Genomic DNA, 22,181 nt, shown 5'->3' with positions numbered 1-22,181 from the left:
GGGCTGCTTTTCCAGGAGGCAGGGGGCCAGCCAGGGAGACTGGAAGGACCCCAGGGACTCAGAACTGTGGAAAGGGACAAGCCTGGTGACAGGAGGTGAGGGAGCATGGGAAGATGATGCAGGGTCATGAGTGACCACTGAGCCGGGATGGCGCTCACAGAGTCCGAGGTCACAGGGCCACACCTACCACCACCCTACCCCGTGCCGAGCCCCAGCACCACGGCACAGAACCTTTCCCACGTTAAAGATGTCATGTCCGTGGCCCCTCGTTCTTTCCCACCAACCCCCTGAGAGGCCCCAGATGCAAACGTTTCTGCAGCCCCAGGTCCTAAGAATGCCCAGTGCCCTGCCAAGCAGCATCTGCAGACGGTCTATGGGCAGATGCCATTCACGGCACGGACGCTGCTACCCGCACAGAGGTACAATGTGTGAGCGTTCAGTCCACAGTGAGCATCGAGAATCAGGCAAGGCACCAGCCTGAATCCTAGACCCCCATTCTCAACCATTGGGTTCTGGGCAACTTCCTTCATGTTCCTCATTTATAAAATGAAGCCATTGTCAGCACCTGCTTCAAACGATTAAAACAATGTCTATGGAGCTCTGCCCCAACTTGCTACATGACTCTAGGGAGGTATGTACTGGCCTCAGTTTCTCAACCTATAAAATGAGTGGATGGGGGTCGCTGAGGACAATTTCAGTTCCGAAAATCTACACGTGCATGTTCCCATCTTCAGAGGATCACCGAATGATACACGCACGATCCACCTGGCCAGTTCCTTCTGGATGGACTTGGTCTTGTTTCTTTTCTTTTCTTCCTTTTTTTTTTTGGACCACAAACTTTTTTAATTGACTAAGTCATTCCAGCCAAAAGCAGCTGCCTGCCAACAGGAAAGGCATGCAGCTCCCAGAGCAGCCAGCCCTCACTTCCCAGTCTCGCCTCTCTGTTATCTACACACCTGCCCAGCTTCCAACCAACCCACGTGTTTGAACAAGCCCTTCACCCAGTTCCAAAGATGCCAGAGAGAATTGCACCCCCATGCACTCAGCTGCCACTCTACGGAAAACCACGAGTCCCAATTTTGGGGCATCCTTCCTTATTATCTATGCACATACAAGCCTAGAATTATGTGTCTTTTTTCTTTTGATAGAGATGGATTCATATGATGAAGAACATTCTTTACTTTGCTTGTCTTTCCTTAACGTATCTTGGAGATCGATCCATTTCAGTAATGTGAAGTCACGTAAACCCCATTCTCTGAGCGGCTACACTGCGTTCTCCGCTGTAGCTGCACAGGCACTTATGTAAACGGCTCTCTTGACGGACATTTGACTGTTTTGATCCTCGTCTCTTCCAGACAGTGCTATATGACTGCTCTTGTACGTAGGTGTCTGCACACACGTGTGAGTGTACCCATGGGAAACGTTCCAAGATGCAGAGCTGGCAGGTCAAAGCGTATGTGCCTTTTAATATTTTGATAGATGCTGCAAATGCCTTTCTCGAAGGGCCATCCGTGAGGACGCCCACGTCCCCTCACTCGGCCCCCAGTGTGTGTACTCGGGGTCTGTCCTTCGTCCACCCGGCCAGGTCACAGGTGGTATCTCCCCAGGGTTTCACCTGCATTCCTTTCTTGTGAGTAAAGTCAAACATCTTCTCACATGTTTAAAGCTATTTGTATTTTCTTTTCCAAGAACTAGTCACGTCTTTGGTGCATTTTCTTGGTTTGACTCCCGGTCTCATTCTTCTGTAGGGCTTCTCTGACTATTACAGCGTATCAATCCCCTTTCTGCCATATATTTTCATATTCTCTCCTTATGATGATTGGTTGCTTTTTGGTTTTGTTTTGGCCAGAGAGAAAATCTTGACTTTTATGGAGTCAAATTTTTTTTCTTTTATAATTTCTGGGGTTTATGTCATACTGAGAATGGCCTTCCCATCCCAAGACTATAAAACCCAATCTCCCATGTTTTCTTCTAGTAGTTTTATGGTTTCGTTCATGAAGTTCACATCTTTGATCCATCTGGAATGCATTCTGGCGCAAGAGGGAGGCACCATCCAACTGCTTTTCCCAAGATGCTCCCTCCTCACTCCAGCCCACAGCCATGACTCACGCTCTCTTTCCCAGCCAACGTGAAATGCTGCCTTCATCAAGCTCTACGCTCCGGTGGGTGCCATGCCTTAAAAGTCAGGGAGCAGCGGCTACACGCCTCCTTCATGTCCCACACACGGGGGCGCTGATGCTCACCCAGACCCCCAAGACGTTCTCCTCCCACAGGTGCAGCCCGAGGGCCAGCGCACATGCCTGTGGTGGACGCAGCTTATGAGACCACACGTCCCCTCAAGGCCTGGTCACTTATAGCAACAAAACAACCGGAAATGACCCACATGTCCAACGGCAGGAGACACCGTAAGTGAATTAGGCTTTCTAAAGGATCATGGATGACGAGAATGGCTACCTCCTAAGGAGAAGCAGGAAGGTCCAAATCCCCAGTGTCAGGACTCCCAGGCCTCGACCTTCAGGGAAGGGGTGCCGGGGGGTTTGCGCCCCCGTTTCCAATCAGCCACCGTGATGTGTTTCCCTCCATGTTTGTTCTTGGTACTCAGACCCAGTGGAGTTTGAGTTTGGGGATTATGGCTGATTTTTATTTTCTACTTTTATATTTTTTTGTAATTTCCAAAATGACTACAATGAACATGTATCCTTTTTCATTACAAAACATATAAATAATCAAAGAAGAAGAAAGAGGAAGACACTCAAAAAGATGCTCCCTCTTCAAGTGGCCATGGTCCCCAACAGGGCATGGCAACATTTCCGCACAGTCCTCCCGCTCTGGGCCCTGGCCGGAGCCGCACCTCACACACTGCTGGCCAAGCATCTCTCCTGTGAGCATCTGCAACGTGTCCCCTCCGACACCCTGGGCAGCATGAGTTCACCCCCCAACCCCAACTCCACAGCCCTGGGGGCCCAGTCGCCTGGCCCCAACACAGCCTCGGAGCCACTGGGCACAGACCAGGAGGGCTCAGGAAGGACACGGAGAGGGACACAGAGCTGCACAGTCAGGGACAGGTCCCTCCCCATGCCATCAACAGGTCCGACTGACCTCTGACCCCCAGTGTCCCCAGCACTGAGCAGGCACTGCTCTTCGTCCTTTGGGGACTGTCCTGAGTACAGGACAGCACAAGGGAGAGGAAACTTGCTGGGACTAGGGAATGCAGGGGCCACCACACTGACTCCAGGACGGGGAGCCCAGGTCTCCGAGGCTTCAGGGTCAGCCCCTTCCCCCTGGGGCCAGACTGTGTGCCTCGCAGGCAGGGCTGCATCCGATTCAGCTGGCACAGCCATGTGCAGACAGTGGTGCTCGGCAAATGCTGAACTGCACTTTAGGAAGGCTGTATCTTCAATGACTCCCTTGGCAAAGCCATGCACAGTGCCTTCAACATTGCAGATGCCCACAAGAACGTCTGCAGAGTTTAATTCAGAGACAGCATTTCTAGAACATTTCCTAAGCCGGCAGGCAGGGCACACAGCAGGTGTGCAGTGCACACAGATGAGGTTCCGTCCAGGAGGCAGCACGGTTCTTCCACTGACAACAGCTCTGGAGTTTAGAGTTACAGACTTGGGCGCAGAATTTGTAGGCCGGCGATGACACGACTAACGACGGGTCCAGGGCACCGTTTCCCAAGCAGAGCGTTTCGTGCCGGTTATCTCTTTCCCATCCAAACTGGCAGCGCCCACATCTCCCTTCCTTTCTGAGCCGTGAAAGCTGAGGCAGGAACAAGACAGAGGAGAGATGAGGGCCGAAGGGTGGCAATGATAGGGGGGGTGGAGAACGACCCCGATAAGCAGGCCACCTCCTGCATCAGCCCTCACTTCTGCCCCGTCGCCCCAGGAATGTGCATGTCCCCGTCGGAGAAGCTCGAAAGGCCCTGGGCAGGAAGCACTGTGCACCTGGCCAGTATCAGGGAGGACTCTGAGGCAGAACCAAGCCTGTCCAGCTGGCACAGGCAGGGTGAAAACAGCTCAGGGCTTCCCAGGGCACGGGGAAGTCAGAGGGGAAAGGAAGGATCTGGGCCCAAAGACGGAGGGAGGGCAGTGAGTCGTCAGAGAAGAATGTGCTAAGCGTCAAGCCTGACATACCCCAGAGATGGGTGGCTGCTCAGCACAGCACAGATGTCAGGGCCGTTCCTGGGTGCCGTTATTCACTGCCTGCTTATCCAACTGCAGAAATCAGAGCGGGAAATATTTTAATAAATGACTGGAAAGAGACCAGATAACCCTCCAGAGGATTTTTTTTTTTTTTTGCCAAGATATTAACCAGGCATCAAAGTTTACGGAGACAGGCACATGCCTGGAGCCTAACAGTTTTCTCAGGGTTTAAACTCGGCAGAGGTGGGGCTGGATCATGGAAACCAGGAGGCGGACGCAGAGGAGTCAGCCCAGGGTCTGCAAGGGCAGCCACCCCCCGCAGGGTGGCTCTGAGCACGGAGCGCTCCAGATGCTGGAGTCCCATGCAGGGTGGAAGGGAAGAGGCGGCATCCTTGACTCTGCATGAAGGATCCCATCGCCCGCCTGGAGTCCTGGAGAACAGAAGCAGTTCAAAGATCAGGCTCGGAAGTGAAGAAGTGGTCTGAAGAAGAGCGGGCAGAAGCTGGCAGTGTTTAGGGAATTCCAAAACCCGGCTGAAAGAGTTTCTGGAAGTTATTCACAGGGTAAGACGATTGATCTTGGAGTTACGGGACCTGGAAAGACTCATCTGGAGAGATTACAGCTAAGAAGCAGGGTGACAGCTGGGAAAACTACCAAGAAGACGGAGGGGGATGAGGGGCTGGCGGGAGGAGGTGGCCTGGGGGCTGCAGAGAGGGGAATTCAAGAATCACAGAGAGCCACGTCCCACTCTTAGGTCTGCTCCTTGCTAGCCGAGTCACCTGCATGAGTCCTCACAGTACTGACCTCACCAGGCTGTGGGTGGAGTGAAAATCCTGGGTTGGAAGCATCCAGCACACAGGATGCATTCAGTGCATTGGCCAGCGATGTGCCCATGGGACCGGGGACACCAGGAAGATGGATGGACACCAGGAAGATGGGTGGCCATACCTGCTTAGGTACACATCACTCAAACACACACACACTCCCTGGTGCAAAGGGGTCATTTACTTGGGGACCCCTTGAGAGAGACTGGGGTGGCTCAGATTGCTGTGCGAGGCATGGTGGCACACCACCGAGTCCAGATTAATGTCAGCCTGGGACCACCTAACAGAGCGCTGAGCCCACAGACTCCAACCCAGCAATCTCTGGACACGCCCCCTGCGCTGAGCACCCGGGAAGGCATTCTGCCACACCTGCAGGACCCAATTCCAGCGCAACCCTGGGCAAACCCTCTCTCCCTTTGCCCCCCCAGGGGCAGCAAGCCCAGAGTACCTACCTCTGTCAAACAGTGGGGTACCCTTCATCCTCCCCTGGAAGAGCCCAGGCCCCCCCATTTCTGCCCACCCTGCCTGGAGAGTCAGCTCAAAACACACTGGCCGACACCTCCGAGTTGACGAATCGCTCTTGGTTCAACCCCCCAGCCTCTTACGGAGCCCCTCCCTCCTTTGCTGCAGGCCCGGTGAGATGTCACAGAGGCCCCGAGACCCCGCCTGCTTCATGGAAGTCCACACCATGCCTCCTTAAACTCTCACCACAGACCTATGAGGTAGACATCATCAGCTCCAACTTACACATGCAGAAACTGAGGCACGGAAGAAAGATGACGTTTCTGACGTGGCACCACGGGAGTATGGCAGCACCAGAAACCCCAGCCTGGCCTAGATTGTCACAGTTTTGTAGAGCTGGGACGTGACACCTCCTCTGGCCCTTAGCTGAGCCCCTCCCCTCCTTAGTCGTGAAATTTGAGGCTTCGATGCCATGGCAGCGAACCAGGTCCTTGCGTCACCGCTGTTTACTGAGAATTCTGCCTACTGACCTCGCCTCCAGCCAGAAATGCCTAGGACCACATTTGCAGCATAAGCTCTATTCCCTTGGTTGCAAATAAATTTAAATTCCCTAACTTTTCCCAGTAGAATCTGTCGGGGCCGTGCAGCGAGGTAGGTGGGCTCCCCAAGTGATGAAATTTCTGAAAGATGCGACAATCCTCTAGGATTCTTCATCCATTTTAAGGAAAAACGAAGAGGACAACCCTTGAGCCTGGTCCTTGGCAAGGCTGCGGCTGCTCACTGGCTTTTTGGACACATCCTGGGCATTTTGCTAATGAGATAAAGGGCGGGCTGCGAAATCAGGCCTCTGGCACTGCTTCTCTCAGGGTTTTTTCTTTTTCTTTTCTGAAATGCTGATGGTTTAAAGATGTGGATCGTGTCCTGGTCCAGCTGCCCTGAACCAGAGAGGTTAGGGCTGAGCTATACCAGCTCAACTGCTGGAAAATCTGATCGATTGCTCAACCCCACCCTGCCCTCGGAGGGGGAGCTGCTCGCAGCACGGCCCACCCTTATCTGTTACAGCCTCAGGCTTGCTCGCACAGGTTCCCTCAAACCGCTTTCATCGTGTGTCAACTGATATTAAACAGGCAGGACCTACCTGGCCATCATCCCTGCCTATCCCCCTTCCCTTCCCACTAAAACGGAAAAAATGAGTCAGACATGGGCAGCTCACCCGCTTAAGACAAACACTCTCCTTGCAGCTGAACACGGGCGCAAGACCGAATCCTGCAGAGCTCATCCCAGAAGCATGAGGAGGACCCTGTGGGGTCCAGGACCCAGGCTGGCTTTGGAACGTGGCTGCCGAATGACAGAGACCACAACACTGCTTCCTCCTGAAACCGGGCCGTGCACCCGCCACCAGCCGGGCCGCAGGGAGGCAGATGGAGGGCAGGGAGGTCGTCCGTGGTGGTCACTAACCTCCTCCTCTCTCAGTCCCCTGCGGCCAAGATGATGAAGACCCAGGAGATAAAGAAAACGTGACCGTGCCTCCGAGGCGGCTGACACCCCACCTCGCTGTGATGTCTGCCCTCTGAAGGCCCCGACTCTAGGCATCGGGCCTGTTCCCAAGAGGCTGGACAAAATCACATTCCGTAACTCAAATGCTATTTTAAAGGCTCCAACTCTGCCACTTACTGGCTGTGGGGCTTCTGTGGGCCTCAGGCTTCCCGCCTGCAAAATAGGGTGAGACTCGTTCCCTTGGAAAGATGCCATCAGGATGACACAACAGTGAAAGGACTTCGGATAAGGCAAAACAAGAAGAAGAAAAGTCCCAGAGAACCGTATTCCCTTGAGAGACAATTCTCCAGCAAACACTCCTGCCCCCCGCGTCACACGCTCTTTCTGAGTCTTTTACACTTCAGGTGACAGACTCAGGAGGGGCCTGGCAGAGTCTCGGGACCCCGGGGCCGGCTCGGAGCCCAGTGGCCCCTCGGCGCCCAGGCCCAGAGCCGGCTCGTCCCTCAGCTGACCTCGCCCAGAATACAGAGCGGTGGGTGGCCCGAGAGCCTGCAAGATGGTCAAGCCAACCGCCTGCCCCGCTCCTTCCAGCTCTCCAGGGGGCAGAAGAACTCCCCCCCCATGGGCCTCCCAGCCCTTGGACGGCAGCCGTCCCCAGAGTCTGCAGCTCGGCTCATGCCAGGCAGCTGTTTATAATCGGACAGGCCCTGACCCAGGAAGGGAGGGGGCACGTCCACGCGGAGGGGCCCGTGGAGCCGCAGGGCGTGTGAGGACAGGCTGATTGTGATGCGGGGGACCCAGTGCAGGCCCGGCTTGCACTGCCCCCGGCGTCCTCCTCCCACGAGAGTCCTAGTGGTATGGAGGAGATGGGGAGGCATGGATAGGAAGAAGAGAGAGCATCTCCACTTCAGAGCGGCTTCATCTTATTTCTAGTGAGCAAGGAACCTTCCAGAACAGCACAAGCCTGTGTTTTGGGGCATAGAAGTCAAAACCGGGGGCTCTGGAGGCCGGGTTCCAGCACTCTCTGGTCTGGGTGCCGTCTGCCTGCACAGGAGTGAGCTCCCCGACCCGAGGTGTCTGGCAGATGACGTCATCAGCTCTGCCCTGGACAGAGGAGGCCTGAGACAGAACCCGAGATGCCCCAGGCCTGAGTCTCAGCACAAACCTGTGAGGCCCCAACAGCACCCCCAAGACCCCCAGATGCCCTTCCCACTGCAGACACCAAGCACAGCCACAGCACGCACCGAAGCCCGCCCAGGGCCTCACACCACAGTCTGGTCCCCGCACTGCTCAGCAGCCTGTGACCTTGGGAACCCCACGTCCTCCAGATCTGAGTTTATTCATCTGCAAAATGACCCCAAGGCCAGAGGCCAGACCACCGATGCCTTGAGCCCTTCTGGAAAGACACAGATTCCTGCCCGGGAGGCTGGGCATGTCCACCCGCAGGGCCTCACTCCTGGGTGAAGGAAATGCACCTAAGGCAGCTCCCTGGTCATACATGCGGTGGGAGGTTCCACAGTACCCCCTGGGTATTATCTGTAAGATTCACCCCACCCGACCTGGGCTCACCCCTCAGTCACCAACTGGGTGCTTTGCACTAACTGCTCAGGCTCCTCTGAGGTCCAGCTGGAGGCGCAAGCTTGCAGGCAACGGCTTTATTCCTCTTCAGGCCACTTTCACACTTTATAGAAACTACACGTACCGCCTTCCTGAGCTCTGCCAGTAATAATAATAATAATATAAAATAAGAACAATATGTAATTATTATTATTATGTAGTAATAACTACAATGATAAAGATCATAGTGATTACTGTTATTAACACAATTCCAGCACCTGCTATCCGGCAATGAAGACATGATGCAGGACACTTGCTAAGGGCATTATAGCCCCAGGCCACCTCCGTTAATCCTCAGAGTGGCCCTCCCAGGTAACACTATTGCCGCAATTTGCAGAGAAGCTAACTCAGATCAGAGAGGTTAAGTAAAGTGTTCAAGGTCACACAGCCAGGGGTCCAAACTCTGCTTTCTTGGGCTCCTATTCGCTGTGCACTGACCCATCACTGGGTCCCATCCTCACCTGCTGAACTTTCAAAAGTCAAAGGAGGAACTGCCTGTGAGCTGGTGACGGGGGCTAGCCCCACGCTGGGAGACGGAGGGCCGGAAGAATGTGCAGACCCCCCATCTGCTGTGCCCAGGGTTTCCCAGAGTGCCCTCAACTGGTCAGCGGCATCGGAACTCAGAGGGCAGGCCCCAGGCTCCACCCCAGGCCCTTGGAACCCAAACCTGTGAGGCAGGCTCTGTGGCTCCTGAGGCTCCCTGTGGTGGGCCCCGCTCCATCTTCTGGCTCTTGTCTACAGCGACCCCTTGCTGAGCCCCCTCAAAGCCCCCCTCACAGGAAACCGGACCTGCTCCCTGTCTCCTTTGCTCCCGATCCCAGACCCAGAGAACTCCAACCCTCTCCAAAGGCTAGCAAAGCCGCTGTCTTGGGACCGGCGCTTGGGGCCGGGACATTCCCAGGGGGCGTGGGGAGCCCCTGCTACAGCTGAAGTGACGGTGCACAGACAGCCTGGCCAGGCACCCCATAGGGTCCTCGGCTCCCTTGGGTCCTCACCCACAGCCTCAGGCCGAGCCAAGCCTGGCCACATGTCGTCCCCTCTGCTGCTTGGCCCCGGACAGCTCTCAGCAGCAGCCTGAGTCCCCCGGGGACACGGGCCGCTCAGCTCTGAGCAGGCGGGGACTCCTCATCGTGGTCGAGCCACGCACGGGCAGGTCACGCAGTGCACAGCAGACCCCTCCCGACAGCAGACTAAGGGGGTGTCCTCATGTCTCAGGAGTGTCCCACTTGGGGCTGGAGCTGGTGCAAGAGCCTGGAGCCTGCACCATGAGCCCAGTCCACATCTTCCTTGGGCCTAAAGAGGTCAAAGAAGGGTGGTCCCTGAGCTCTCTCCTGTCCACCTTAACAAGCCCCAAGCAGCTCTGCACGTGGCACGGATGAGCTCCCGTGTACCCCCGACACGGAGGCCTTGTGCCCATGTCACGCCTTTAACACACAGCAACAACAGTGACAAGAGCCAGCATCGCGAGAGTCCAGAGCAATTTCCATGGCCTCCCTGCAAGCCTCCGAGACAGGTATTATGCCCATTTCACAGATGGAGAAACCGAGGCACAGAAGGGTGCTCCTAGGTGCCTCAGCACCCGCACTGAGCCCAGGCACACAGGGATGGGTAGGAGGCGAGGGCCCTGCCCTACAGGGAAGAGCCTGGAATCGAATGGGCAGTGCTCAGCCCTCCCAGCTCAGGGCGGTGAACTTCTCCGAGCGCCATCTCTGTGTCACTCAGAGGTGATGCTCGTCCCCACCCCCACACTGACACGTCACAAAGATGGAAGCGCACGTGCTTAACGTGCTGGGCCGTCTCCAGCTGTGAGCATGGTACAGAAAGCTGCGTGTGACGTAATGTCGGGGATCTCCTTCAAAGGGATCACAGTGGGGGGGGGGGGCGGGGAGGCTGGGTGGCACGAGGTCAGCCACAGGCGGATCCATGTGGAACCCAGGTGGATCGCGGGGACCTGTTGTGCTGTGTTTGAAATTTCCCCTAACAACAACGACAACAACAATACTACTACTCTCAGAGCCAAGCCTGTGGTAAGCCCCTCCTCTTGAAGCTGGCTTTTCCCCACCTCCCAGGCTCCCTGCTCCCTATGCCGTTACCACAGGACAACAGCCTTCCCTTGGAGAAGAGCAAGCTCAGGCCCGGGCAGGGGAGGAAGACGGCAGCGTCACGGTTCTTGAAGGTGGGGCTGCCATAAAGGAAGGGGGAGGACCTGGGGGGCACCTGCCTCCCTCTTTTCTCTCTTGGTGCTTCTCCCCTGTGGGTGACCCCACCCCCATCACTTACGCCGAAGCACAGTAACTTCGATCAAGGATGCTGAACCTTAAACCTTGGTTTTCCAAGTGTGGTCCCCGGACCCGCAGGATCAGCATGGTCTGGGAACTCATTAAAAATGCAGCTTCCCAGGCTCACCCCAGGCCCCTGAGTCAGAAACTAAGGGGAAGGGGTGTGTAGGGCCCAATGGTCTGTGCCTTAACAAGGCCTCCCGGGGCTTCTGATGCATGGGCAAGTTTGAGAACCTGGTCTGCACCGTAAAGAGAAACCCAGGGTCCAGTGTAAGCAAGAGACCCTCCCTCCTATCTAAGGGAGCCACCATTGAGGCCCCGGGAGGGGCCATGAAATCTCACCTTTTCCCCCTCTAGCCCAGGATTTACAAAGCCAACACCACTGACATTTGGGCTGGATAATTCCTCGTGGTGAGGGGCTGCCCTGTGCCCTGTGGGATGTCGGGCAGCATCCCTGATCTCGACCCACTGGAGGCCTACCGTAGCCCCGCCCTCCCAGTTGTAACCATCAAAAACCGCTCCCAGATATTGCCACGTGTCCCCTGGGGGCAGGCACCCTGGGTTGAGAGGCCCTGCAGTCCACCTGTTTCAGGTGAGGGAGGATGATCCACTAGCCTCCCTCCCTCACCCCCCCCCCTCGGCTGGCTCCAGCTCATGCCCGGGAGCAGCATGGCATCACCCAGCAGTGCCACCCCACAGCTCCGCCCTGGTGTGAGCCCTGCACTCAGCACCCCTGGGCCCACCTGAATGCCGGCACCATCCCAGAGCACCCAAGGATGCTCAGGTTCCCAGAGTTAACTGAAACACAGCCACAGCCCAAGCAGGACTTTCTGAGCTGAACAACCATTATTTAAACCACGAACCTAAATAATGTTAATAATAAGCCCCTGGAAGATAACGACATTTAGAAACCCTGTTCCCTGCACCTCCATCCCGCCTTTCCCCGCCTCCTTTGCCTCTGCCTTCCCGATGTGGACATCTGTAGTCTACAAGTCATGAGAAGAGGCAGTGTCCCTTTCTCCTTCTTTGCATAAAACAAACTGGGATGCTGCGGTCCCCTCTACTCAGAAGGAAAGCACTGTCTACACTGAAGCCGAGGCGGAGGCAGCAAGGCCACTCACAGTTGGCAGGGGCCAACGACCACTTTCTGATGCCCAAGGCCCCTGGCTGCCATGGGATTCTCCCACAGCAGACCAAAGCCCCTTCCCCGGGCTTTGTGAATGGCAAACCACATTAGCATATATGACATAAGGACCTGCACCAAAATGGGGGCGTGCTTCTCACCGGAGGGCAGGGGGCCATCACTCCTTGTGCAGCTGGGCCCCAGAGCCTCCATGCGCATGTCTGCAGGATGGGGCCAACCCTAGCCGGCCAAGGGCTCCTGTGAGGATAGAGCCCTACGGGGCCCCACAGGTAACACCCCAGAGCAGGGGCCAGCTAAATATGAAGGACACACACAGGAAGGTGCCATCTGCATCCACCAAAGGACATCTCCCTTCAAACTTGCCCAGCGGAGGACCCCAAAAGCCACAGAACTGGCAAAGCAGGCTGGTTTCTGATTGGCTGGTGCCCCTTTGGGGTTGGCAAGTGCCTCGCTCTGATTGGTCAGTGCCCCATTGGGGCTGGCAGGTGCCTGCCTCTGATTAGCCAGTGCCCTATTGGAGCTGGCAGGTGCCTCCCTCTGGCTGGCCGGCACCCTACTGGGGTTGGCAGGTGCCTCCCTCTGATTGGCTGGTTCCCCACTGGGGCTGGCAGGTACCTGCCTCTGATTGGTCAGCGCCCTATTGGAGCTAGCAGGTGCCTCCCTCTGATTGGCTGGCTCCCCATTGGGTCTGGCAGGTGCCTCCCTCTGATTGTGGCCGTCCCTTCTGGCTAGCGAATGTTTCACTGCTTTACTTGCACAGGATACAATCGCCTGTTCAGGGGTCTGCTGCCCCCGCAGCACAGGAAGCTCCTGTAGGATGGGCCGGCTCACCTACTGCTCACCTAGGCACCTGTCACCCCGTGCCCAGCACAGCCCTGACTCGCGTTAGGGGTCTGCAACGCTTCAAGCATAGCCTTTGTCACTCTGGATTTCTCCAAGCAAGGGCCAGCCTCTGCTGTGTTCCCTCTGCAGCCGCTACAAGAAAGGAACTGCACACGCTGCCCAGCACACGCGCCCTCTCAGGTACCACCAGCAACATAGAAGACATCGCTCCCCACCTTTCATTTAAGTTAAAACGCTCACTCTTTTTCATTGTCAGATTGCTATTTTTCCAATGCAGGGGTCAGAGTTTTTACATTTAAATCACTCACCCTACACACACACATTGTGATGTCATTTTGTGCTAGTTATCTAAAAAATAAAGAAGTCATTAGAATCCCTACTGCCAAGGTGCCGGTGGGAAAAACCAGGACAGAAGAGTGAACTTCCCCGGAAGAACACAGGTCTAGGAAACAGAAAATTAAGGCTCCCTCCACTTTATGCACAAAGACATCACAGGAGACCAGCTTGGCTCCTGCCCCTGGAGGTCTGTATAATGAAATTTGGAGAAAAGTGGGTCAGACTGTGGTTCCATTTCTTAGGTCTGAGTCACCAAAGAGTGGCGACATCTACTCCTGATGTGAGTTATTACTTAGGTTTGGAATCTGCCAGAGAAACTACCGGGTGAGTCGAAGCTGATGCGATGATGGCTCCAACTATGTGATGCATATAACCCAAGCACCCTATCACCCACACCAGCATCCACACGCATCCGACCTGCATTCACTCATTCTTTCAACTGCTGTCCAGCCTCCTGGGGCCGGCTGGCACAGAAACAGCGTCTGAGCTGGCAAAGCCCCCGCCTGTGCCCACCCCGGGAAGGCACCCTTCCAGGGCAGCAGCCATCACCCTTGGTCACGTCTCAAAGGCAGAAGACCAGAGGCCTTGAGGTGGGATGTGGGCAAGTCCATTCCTGTCTCTGACCCCAATTCCTCCTTCGAAGGTGGGGGTGGCCTGAGGAGGAAGGGGAGGGCCATGCTGAACATGGCAGGCTCCACGACTCCCTCCACGCTCAGGCTCGGAACCGCAGAAGTCGCAGTAAGTGATCCAAGAAATTCCCCAGGGAACACTTTTTGTGTCACCTCTTCTCGTGCTTAGCCGAGAGGGAGGCACTGACGTGACTGCTCACAGGGGCGGGAGAGAAGGAGCGACTCCACGGGGCTCGCTCTGTGCTTTGCACACGTTATGCATTGAACCCTCACAAAAATCCTGCAGGAGCTACTGTCATCACCCACTTCTTACAGATAGGGAAACTGAGGCACAGGGAGGTTAAATGCACAGCTGGTAGGCGTAGAGCCAGGATCTGAACCCAGGCCACCTGCCCCTCGGCGTCACCCGCGCCTTGACCTTCACGCCATGTCCTGTGGCGGCAGCAGCTCTGCCAGTGAGAAGGGCCAAGCCGGCCGCCCTCAGGGTCTCCAGATCTCCAGCCAGGCCAGAAATCTTAAAAGCAACATGTGGCAAAGTGCTGACACCAAATGAGTGCATTCTGTGGGAGAACATAGAGGGGAAAGCAGAAACTATAAGGTAAGATCGCCCTCCTGTGAGTGAAAGAAGATGCATAAAGTTATCGGACCCAGCTGGACCCAGCTCGCCTGGCCACAGGACCTCGGGGCTGTGCAGTGAGCTCCGTGGCCACATTCCATCTCCTCATCTCCCATCCAGCAGGGCGGGTCACAGTAAGAAGAGAAATGTCATCCTGCCACAAGTTCCAGACGCCCCAGGCCCTGCATGCAGAAGCACCTGGGGAGACCTTGTAAACACATGTACCAGTGCATAGATATGCCTGTGCACGCTCATACATACGTGCCCGCCCACAAACACACACATGGACACATCACACACACAGGCACACACAGACATGCATGTGCTCCAACACGCGCGCGCACACACACACGTGTGTACAACCCTCAAATGGGCCTATAAAGCATTTTTACATACATTGCCTCTTGTGACCCATACAACGACCCCATGAGGTAACGTGGGAAAGTATACCACCAAGCAGACGAGGGGACAGTGAGGAAGCAGCTCAGACTGATTCAGCTGTGGATAGCACAGCGTCTGCGGGAACACTCACATTTACAGAGGATGGGGCTGCACTGTGCATTTCCCTTTTGCAAAAATAGCAGTTATCATGAGGCCCTCCGTTTATCAGGTTCTTACCATACCTCAGGCATTCTGCCACGCTGCTTCCTTTACCGCCTCCACCGGTCCTCCCAACCACCGCTCAAGGCGAGTAACGTGCTCCCCCCATTTCCCAGAGAGGGAAGCTGAGGCATGGCCACTGGCCCTGGCCCCAGCCCACCGCCCCCGAGCATCTCTCGAAGGCAGGAAATTCACTTTGCACGGGCCTCCCCACTGTCCACACTGCCCCTGAGTTCAATAATCAGATAGCCAAGGATTGTCCCCTCCCACGCCCGCCTGCCTGTCCCCCAGCACAGGAACCCAAAGTCGCAGCCAGAGGTCCCCTACCCCCGCCACAGCGGCTGGCGTCTGTCAGTCTGTCTGCACAACAGAGCAGACTGCTCTCACCGCACAGCCCAACTCCATGTGCCAGGGCAGTGAACGGGTTAAGGAAGCCCCCGGTCTCCCACTTGTCCCCCTCAGAGACCCCCTCCTTCTCTCGCAGCCACTTCTGCTGGCACAGCACTCCCGGGCAAGCGTGTGCTGGGGGCGCGGCGCCAACCAAGCTAATGAGGGGCTTTCCAGCCAAGGGAAGCCGGCCCGGAGAACACTGGAGCAGAGGGTGGATGTCCTGCCAGGAAGGAGGGACGGAGGAGGCTAAAACCAGAGGTGGATGAGGGCACCCGCCTGGGAGGTGCACGTCGGTGCATTTCTGGAATAAAAGGAAGGGAGGAAGAGGAGGGGAAGGCCAAGGTGAGCCATCACCTCCTCCAGGGAGCTTCCCCAGATCTCCCCAATAGAGCCAACCCTCATGCTTGTCTTAAAGGACACTCGGCATGAAAACGAACAGTACCCACACATGTGCCTCCCATCGGACAGTGAGCGCCTGGAAGGAGAACCCGCCACGTTCACCTCTGTCCTTCCACAATCCTCCAGGCCACCAGACGCAAAGGGGCCACAGGCATACCGATGAGTGAAGGAGCTGATAAAGAAGAGGAGTGGCGGGGATGAAGGCAATCAGTCCCCTTGAAAGCACTGGAATAAAAACAGGAGGGAGGCAGGGAGGGAGAGACCAGAGATGGAGGGAGGGAGGAGGGAGGGGAGTAGGAAAGGAGGAAGGGAGAGAGGAAAGGTAGGGGGAGGAGAGAGGGCAGAGGAAGGGAGGCAGGGAGGCAGGGAGGCAGGGAGGCAGGAAGGAGGGAAGGAAGGAGAGAAGTAAGGAAGGAAGAAGGAAGGGACGGAGGGAGAGAGGAAGGAAGGGAAACACCGTGTTGGCTGAATGCAACATCTCCCTGGTCACAGGCCAGTGGTATCTGGGCTGGGCCCTCAGGCCGGGATGCAGCTCAGGGCACCCGGCCTCTCCCAGGGGAGAGCTGATACAGGGATGTGAAACCGGAAGGTGGATCTCCAAAAAGTCACAGGTTGTAGGAAGGTGGGAGGTTCGAGAAGCTCACTCAGGGCTCAGGGACAGAGGTCAGACAGACCCAGAATCTGGGGGTCCCTGCTCCCCGCTTCCTCTCCAAGCATCTCCTCCTCCGAGGCCCGTGTGAGGGCCCAATGAGATGCTGTGGGCACGGGGCTTAGCACGGGCGTGGAGAGCGCCTGCAAATCCACGACAACCGTCACCACCTGTGATGGCCTCCGAGGGGAGGCACCCTGCCCTGCTCCTTCCATGCAAACCCAGGGCTCCGGGGTGGGCACAGCAGCAGTCCCTCAGGGCCGTAGGTGACTCATCTTTGACCCTGGGGAGCTCGACCCTGGTCTGCCCTCTCATGGTCTCTGTTAAAAGTGAGGGATGGGGGGGCAGCGGGTGTCTCTTCCCCACACCCCCTGCTCCACCCAGCAATGTCTGTGACCCAGGGAGGAGGCAGGGACAGGAGACAGGGCCAGACAGCCAGAGGGCAGGGGCGGGGCAGGCCGGCATCAGCTGTGCTCGGTCGGCTAAGGGCGTGGCCCTGGTGAGAGTCCAGAAATGTCTGAAGGGTGGGGTAACAGGCAGGCTCAGGCTCTGGCTGGCACCCCAGGAACAGCCCTGGAGCCACATCCTCCGAGAAGGTACTTGTGCCTTGGCACCAAGAAGCAACTCCTGCCCACAGCCACTGCCGGTGGTCACAGCCGCTGGGCAGCGACCGAAGCTCCAAGCCCTCAGGCCACTGAAATCCAGACCAGAGGAGAGACAGGACTTCAGGGAACAGCCTGGCTGCTTGGGAACTCCTCCCACTGACTGTTCTTTTATGGGAGCAGGGGGAAGGGGGGCAGAGGATGGAAAAGGATGTCTTTCCAGCCAACTTGATTGAGTCAGAGGAAATTTAACCATTTGGTATCTGTCAAGTCCCACAAAACTTGGACAACTCTTCCCACAAATTATTGCAAAAAGCAGTCACGTGACTGGAGCCAACCAATGACGTGCCCAGGAGATGACCTCAATTTCCAAATATTGGGGTCATGTTTCATTTCACATACTCTCCTTTGCCCGTTACAACGTTAAACGGCCCCAAATGGAATCTAACTTTTCATTCCTTCACACACTTGGCCGAGAGGAAGGTAGGAAAAAGAGCCATGTTCGGAGAAAACTCGGAAAACATCTGGCGGATCCCAAAATGGAGACAAGAAAAGGCGCCTGCTGAGGGGCCTCCCCTGCACCTCGAGGGGACAGCCGCCCCTTCTGGCCACGCACGGAGGATGACTTCAAAACGGTCCCACCCTGGGAGGTGGAGAGGTCTGTGCGTCCCACCCAGAGATGCGGCTTCTTCACGCGCTTCTGAACATCTTTTTGACATAAGCAAAATGTCCAAGTGCACAGCCACGGTCCAGGCAGCGAGCGACCCTGTGCCAGCTCCAGGCTTCTACTTCCAAGGGGCCGCCCCTCAGTTGGGGAAGGAAATCAGAGAGAGAGCAGGGGCGAGAGGCGGTAGGCAGAGATGGGCAGAGGAGCAAAGAGCCAGCCCCAAAGCCAGGAGAACGCAGGCTCCGCGTGCTGCCCGCCAGTGCCCAGCCCCAGCTTTCTGGGGAGGCGACTCCCCTGAAGGATTCCCTCCTGAGGTCCTGCGGGAAAGCCCATTGGAGGAGCTGGGACAGGGCCAAGTCCCTGGGCAACCAGGGGGTCCCCTGAGCACATCCCCCACCCCGATCCACTCAGTCTCCTGGTGGCCTCTATGTCCCCCATCTTGAACTGACTGGGGAGAAACACACAGCCAGTTAGCCTGGGCATGTTGGTGGCAGCCCAGGTATAAGACCCCAGGTCCCCGGAGCCAGGCCAGGCTCCCCTCCCCTCCCCCGATCCCCTGATGGCTCACCGGACACTCTGACTCCTGTTCACCCTCTGTGTCCCACCAACCACTCACTATGCCAAGAAAAGGGGAAACAATATCCTAACCGGCAAGCGGAACATGCAAAGTGATTCCTCCCACATGTCTTCAAATTACGAAGTGGAGGAGAGATGGAGGAGAGTGGAGAAGCAGAGCCTTCTCCCGGGACGGCTGGCTGGTCCAGCTGGCCACTGAGGCCACTGCTCCATCCCTCTGCAGTCATTCCCTCTGAGCCTCATCTCCCCACCTGTTAACTGGGCCTCTGGGGACCTTCCAGGGCCTCGGGCTCCAATGTCTGATGGTGTGTGAAGACCCATCCCATGGGTAACCACCAAAGGCGACACTTATAAAGCCACTGTCCCATCAGGAAGCTCAGTAGGAGCTGCGCGAGTCCAGGCAGCCACAGGTCAGCGCCCGCCTGGCAGAGCCCGCCCACAGGCCAAGGCTCCTTCTAAGGGCAGACCGCTGGCAGAAGGAGCCCCACATCTGTGCATCATCTGAACGGCTCACAGCCCGGACTCTGAGCCCATCTCCTGGCTGTGCTCCACAAATCCCATCCCTGGGCTGCAAATCCAAGAAAAACTGCCTCCCAGGGGGCTCAGGAGGTTTGTGGGTAGGATTAGGAGCAGGGCTGGTCTACCATCCTCCAGGGTTCCTCAGTATCACTGAGCACTTAGGTGGCCAGGATTGCAAGAAACTCTATTCCCTGGGAAAGCAGGGAGCCAGTGTGGTCCAGAGGCAGAGGGAGAGTGTGCCTGGGGGGAAGTCCTGGGCTGGGGGCTCGAGCTTCTGGGACTGCCCCCAGCGGCCCCCAAGCCCAGGAGCCCGGGCCGAATTTGACCGACTGTGACTCTAGGGGGCGACCCCTCCCGGTTTTCAGAAGAGGAAGTTCTGCTGCAGGGCTGTGTGGGCCAGAGCCGGCGCTTGTGATGTGGGACAGAGAACACAAAGTTTGGGGCCGAAAGTTTCCCCGCCTCGTGGACAACCCCTCTGGCTGATCCAACACGCAATCCCCACCCGGCCGCCCCGTTTGGCCCGCGGGGTATTGTGTTGGCGCGTTTCCCTTCCAGGGCCCCCAAGTAGTGGCATTCGGAGCCTCTGCCCATGCATTCCACAGCCGAGGGGGGAAGGCTGTGCAGGCGCAGAAGCGGCCGGCGCGGCGCCCGGGAATGACAGCCGCGCCCGGCCCCGCGCCCCTCGCACCCCGCGCCCCGCGCCCTTACCTGCGCGGCTCGGAGGCGGCGCCCACAGCAGCAGCAGCAGCAGCAGCGGGGACAGCAGCGGGGCGCCCGGGCGGAGCGGGCTGCGCGCTTTCCAGCGGGTGTGGACGTCCATGCCGGCGGGGCGCGGGTCGGGGCGCGCGGGGACGCACGGGCGCGCGGGGCACGGCCGGGGCAGCGGACTCGGCGGGGACGGCACAACTTCAGGAAGTCATGGGGAGCAGGCGCCGGCCCGTTCTCTTTGTGGCGGTGGCTCTCTGGCAGGGGTCGGCTGGCGCGCTCGCCCACCACGGGCGGGAGGGCTCGACCTTGGCCCGCGGGGCGGCCCGGACCCCGCTCGGTTCGCTCGCCCTCGCCTCCTCCAACTCCTTCTCGCCTCCTCCTCGCCGCCGCCGCCCCGCGACCCGCTCCCCGTGGGCGCTCCGCTCGAGTGAGGTCCTGCGCCAGCCGCGGGGACGAGGAGTGCGGACCTCGCCTGGGGCGCCGTGCACTTTTCTCGCCCGTTCCTCCCTCCCTCTCTCCTGGAAGGCACCCGCGGAGGCTGTCGATCCCCACTGCCCGCAGCAAATCAGAGCCCGGCGCTGGCCTCGGCCGGGCCGGCCCCCGCCTCCCACTGGGCGCTGCGGGCGAGGGGGTGGGGACAGCGGGCGAGTCGCGGCGACGGAGGGGCTGGCCCGGGGCGGGAGCGGACGTGGGGCGGGGGCGGCGCCCCGGTTCTTTGGAGCGCGCGCGCCGATGGGCGAGGGGGCCGGCCTCGGAGCCCCGCAGCCCACTCTGGTCCCCAGCTCTTCCCGTCCCGGTGCCCGCACCTGGCAGAGCCCCGGGAAACAGAGTGGAGGGGCACCGAGTTGGATCGCTTTGGGTTGAAAAAAAAAAGAAAGTTACAGCTCACCCCGCCTAACTTTTTCTTTTACGTGGAGGAGTTCAGAGCTCCTCTTCTGGGTGGAGACTGAACTTCCAATCCAGCCAGATCGGGGCGCCCAAGACTGTGGCCGACATGTCAACCTGGACAGAGGACTCCCCCTCCACCTTCCCCCTAACTGCGGATTGGGCATCTGCGCCCAAGTTAGCGTCTAACCTCCTAAGAGGTCCCGAAACCAGCTGGGATGTTGCACATCTGGGATATTAATCAGGCGAAGTTGCCCAACCCCTCTCTCCCCCTCCTCACTCCTGCCTTCTCCCTGGTGACCCCCTGCAAACAAAAGGAGCCAAGACACCCCTTTGGGAGCTGACAGCGGGTAAGGCAGTGAGGGATTGGGACCTGCCACCCTGGGGACCGCCCTGGCCCTGCCTTCCTGCATTCACATCTTTAAGCTGTGAGGAGGTCTGCCTCCAGCCAGGCTGGGGTCGTAGGTGTCCCTTCCATCAGGCTCCCCGGGCCCAGAAAGCTGCCCCACAAAGCCTGCTGGAGCCCAGCCCACACCCTTGCTCTGAGAGCTGCAGGGCTGGTTTTTAGAAAGAGAAGGAGTGGAGGTGAATTAAGAGGCCCTTTCAAGCCTGAGCCATCCCATGCCTTTAAACAAACAGTTCAGCAATGACTGAAACGGGTTGGGACCCCAGCTCCCTGTCTCCAGTTACACCTCCAGCCTGGGCGGGACATTCCCCAAATGCTCGTTAATTCTCATCATTCTGGAAACAGGACAACAGGAGGGGAGGCGAGGCAGTCAGAGGTTAGCCTTGCTGGGATGGCCACGTGCTGCCTCCTGAGCTGGGCGGCTGGTGGCTGGTGCTCACTTCAGGGTTAGGTTCCAATCTGCCATGGGTGCTCTGTGGGCAGCAAACACTACACAGAAATAGAAGACAGGAGACGGGCTGCACATACAGGCACAGAGAGATGGTCGAGACGCATTAGGGAGGGCAAACCGTTATTTCTGGTTTTTATATGTATGTATATGTGTTTTACAACTTGTATAAATTATATACACAATCAGGGCAAATGCATGTGTGTGTGAGTCGTGTGCATGTGTGAGTTGTGTGTGTGTTGGTTAAGCTACAGCCCCTGGTCCTGTACATTCCTATGCAACTTAATGAGAGAGAAATTCCGTCTGACACCCCCTGAGCCCCCAGCCCCGCCAGGCCCCTGGAGCGCCCCCAGCAGTGGGAAGGCCAGCTTCTCCCCATGACTCGGGGTGCTGACACAGGTCAGTGGCCCAGGTATCAGAAGATAGCACAGACTTTCAGGGTTCCAGCTCTTCCACAAGGACACGTACGTGGGGCTCCTTCTCCAATGTCCACATGTGCCTCTGTGCCTGTCAGCCACCCTGCCAACACCTGGAACCCAGAACAGCCATCTCAGCTTTGGCCTTGGTTAACACCGATGGCTCCTCAAGTGACCACCCAAGGTCCCCCAGAAAGCTGACCCCTCAGGAATGAGAAGCAGCTGCACGTGACAGCTGCGAGCAGGCGGGGCAGACCCTTTTTATCCTCTGCTGGAGGGCGAGGGGGCGATGGCTTGTCTGAGCTGACAGAGGCGGGCTTCCACCCCATGCAAGCCTGGAGGGGCATGGGGAGGCAAATTTCTATCCCACCTGGAAACTCAGAGAAAAGTCCCCAAGCTGGGCAGCCTGCCCCATCAGCCCAGGACTGCAGGAGAAGAACGTGACTGTCCAGATGACGATTAGAACCCTAGCGTGCTTGGCTGTGTGAACTGGCCAAGGATCCACACTTGGTTGGGTCACACGC

The 22,181-nt window shown here is 57.6% G+C and overlaps 1 protein-coding gene across 5 annotated transcripts in view; it reads right to left on the bottom strand.

The window, feature by feature from the left end:
- COL5A1 (collagen type V alpha 1 chain) overlaps positions 1–20,029 on the bottom strand; it is a 171,987-nt gene extending 151,958 nt beyond the window's left edge. For 2 of the 5 annotated variants that reach the window (XR_011432493.1, XM_070251089.1), the window contains exon 1: positions 19,503–20,022. Coding sequence is in view for 4 of the 5 variants with exons in the window: in XM_070251089.1 (XP_070107190.1) it covers positions 19,503–19,614 (112 nt within the window). In the remaining variant the exon portion in view is untranslated. Of the gene's footprint in view, positions 1–5,716; positions 5,736–18,526; positions 18,642–19,502 lie in introns of those variants that run through there. The other 3 variants (XM_070251090.1, XM_070251091.1, XM_070251092.1) reach the window with 3 other exon arrangements.
- Between the last annotated feature and the right edge of the window lie 2,152 nt (positions 20,030–22,181).

The sequence above is a fragment of the Equus caballus genome, chromosome 25 (assembly GCF_041296265.1).
Source record: "Equus caballus isolate H_3958 breed thoroughbred chromosome 25, TB-T2T, whole genome shotgun sequence".
Classification (NCBI taxonomy): domain Eukaryota; kingdom Metazoa; phylum Chordata; class Mammalia; order Perissodactyla; family Equidae; genus Equus; species Equus caballus.
This window is presented reverse-complemented; position numbering and strand designations above follow the sequence as displayed.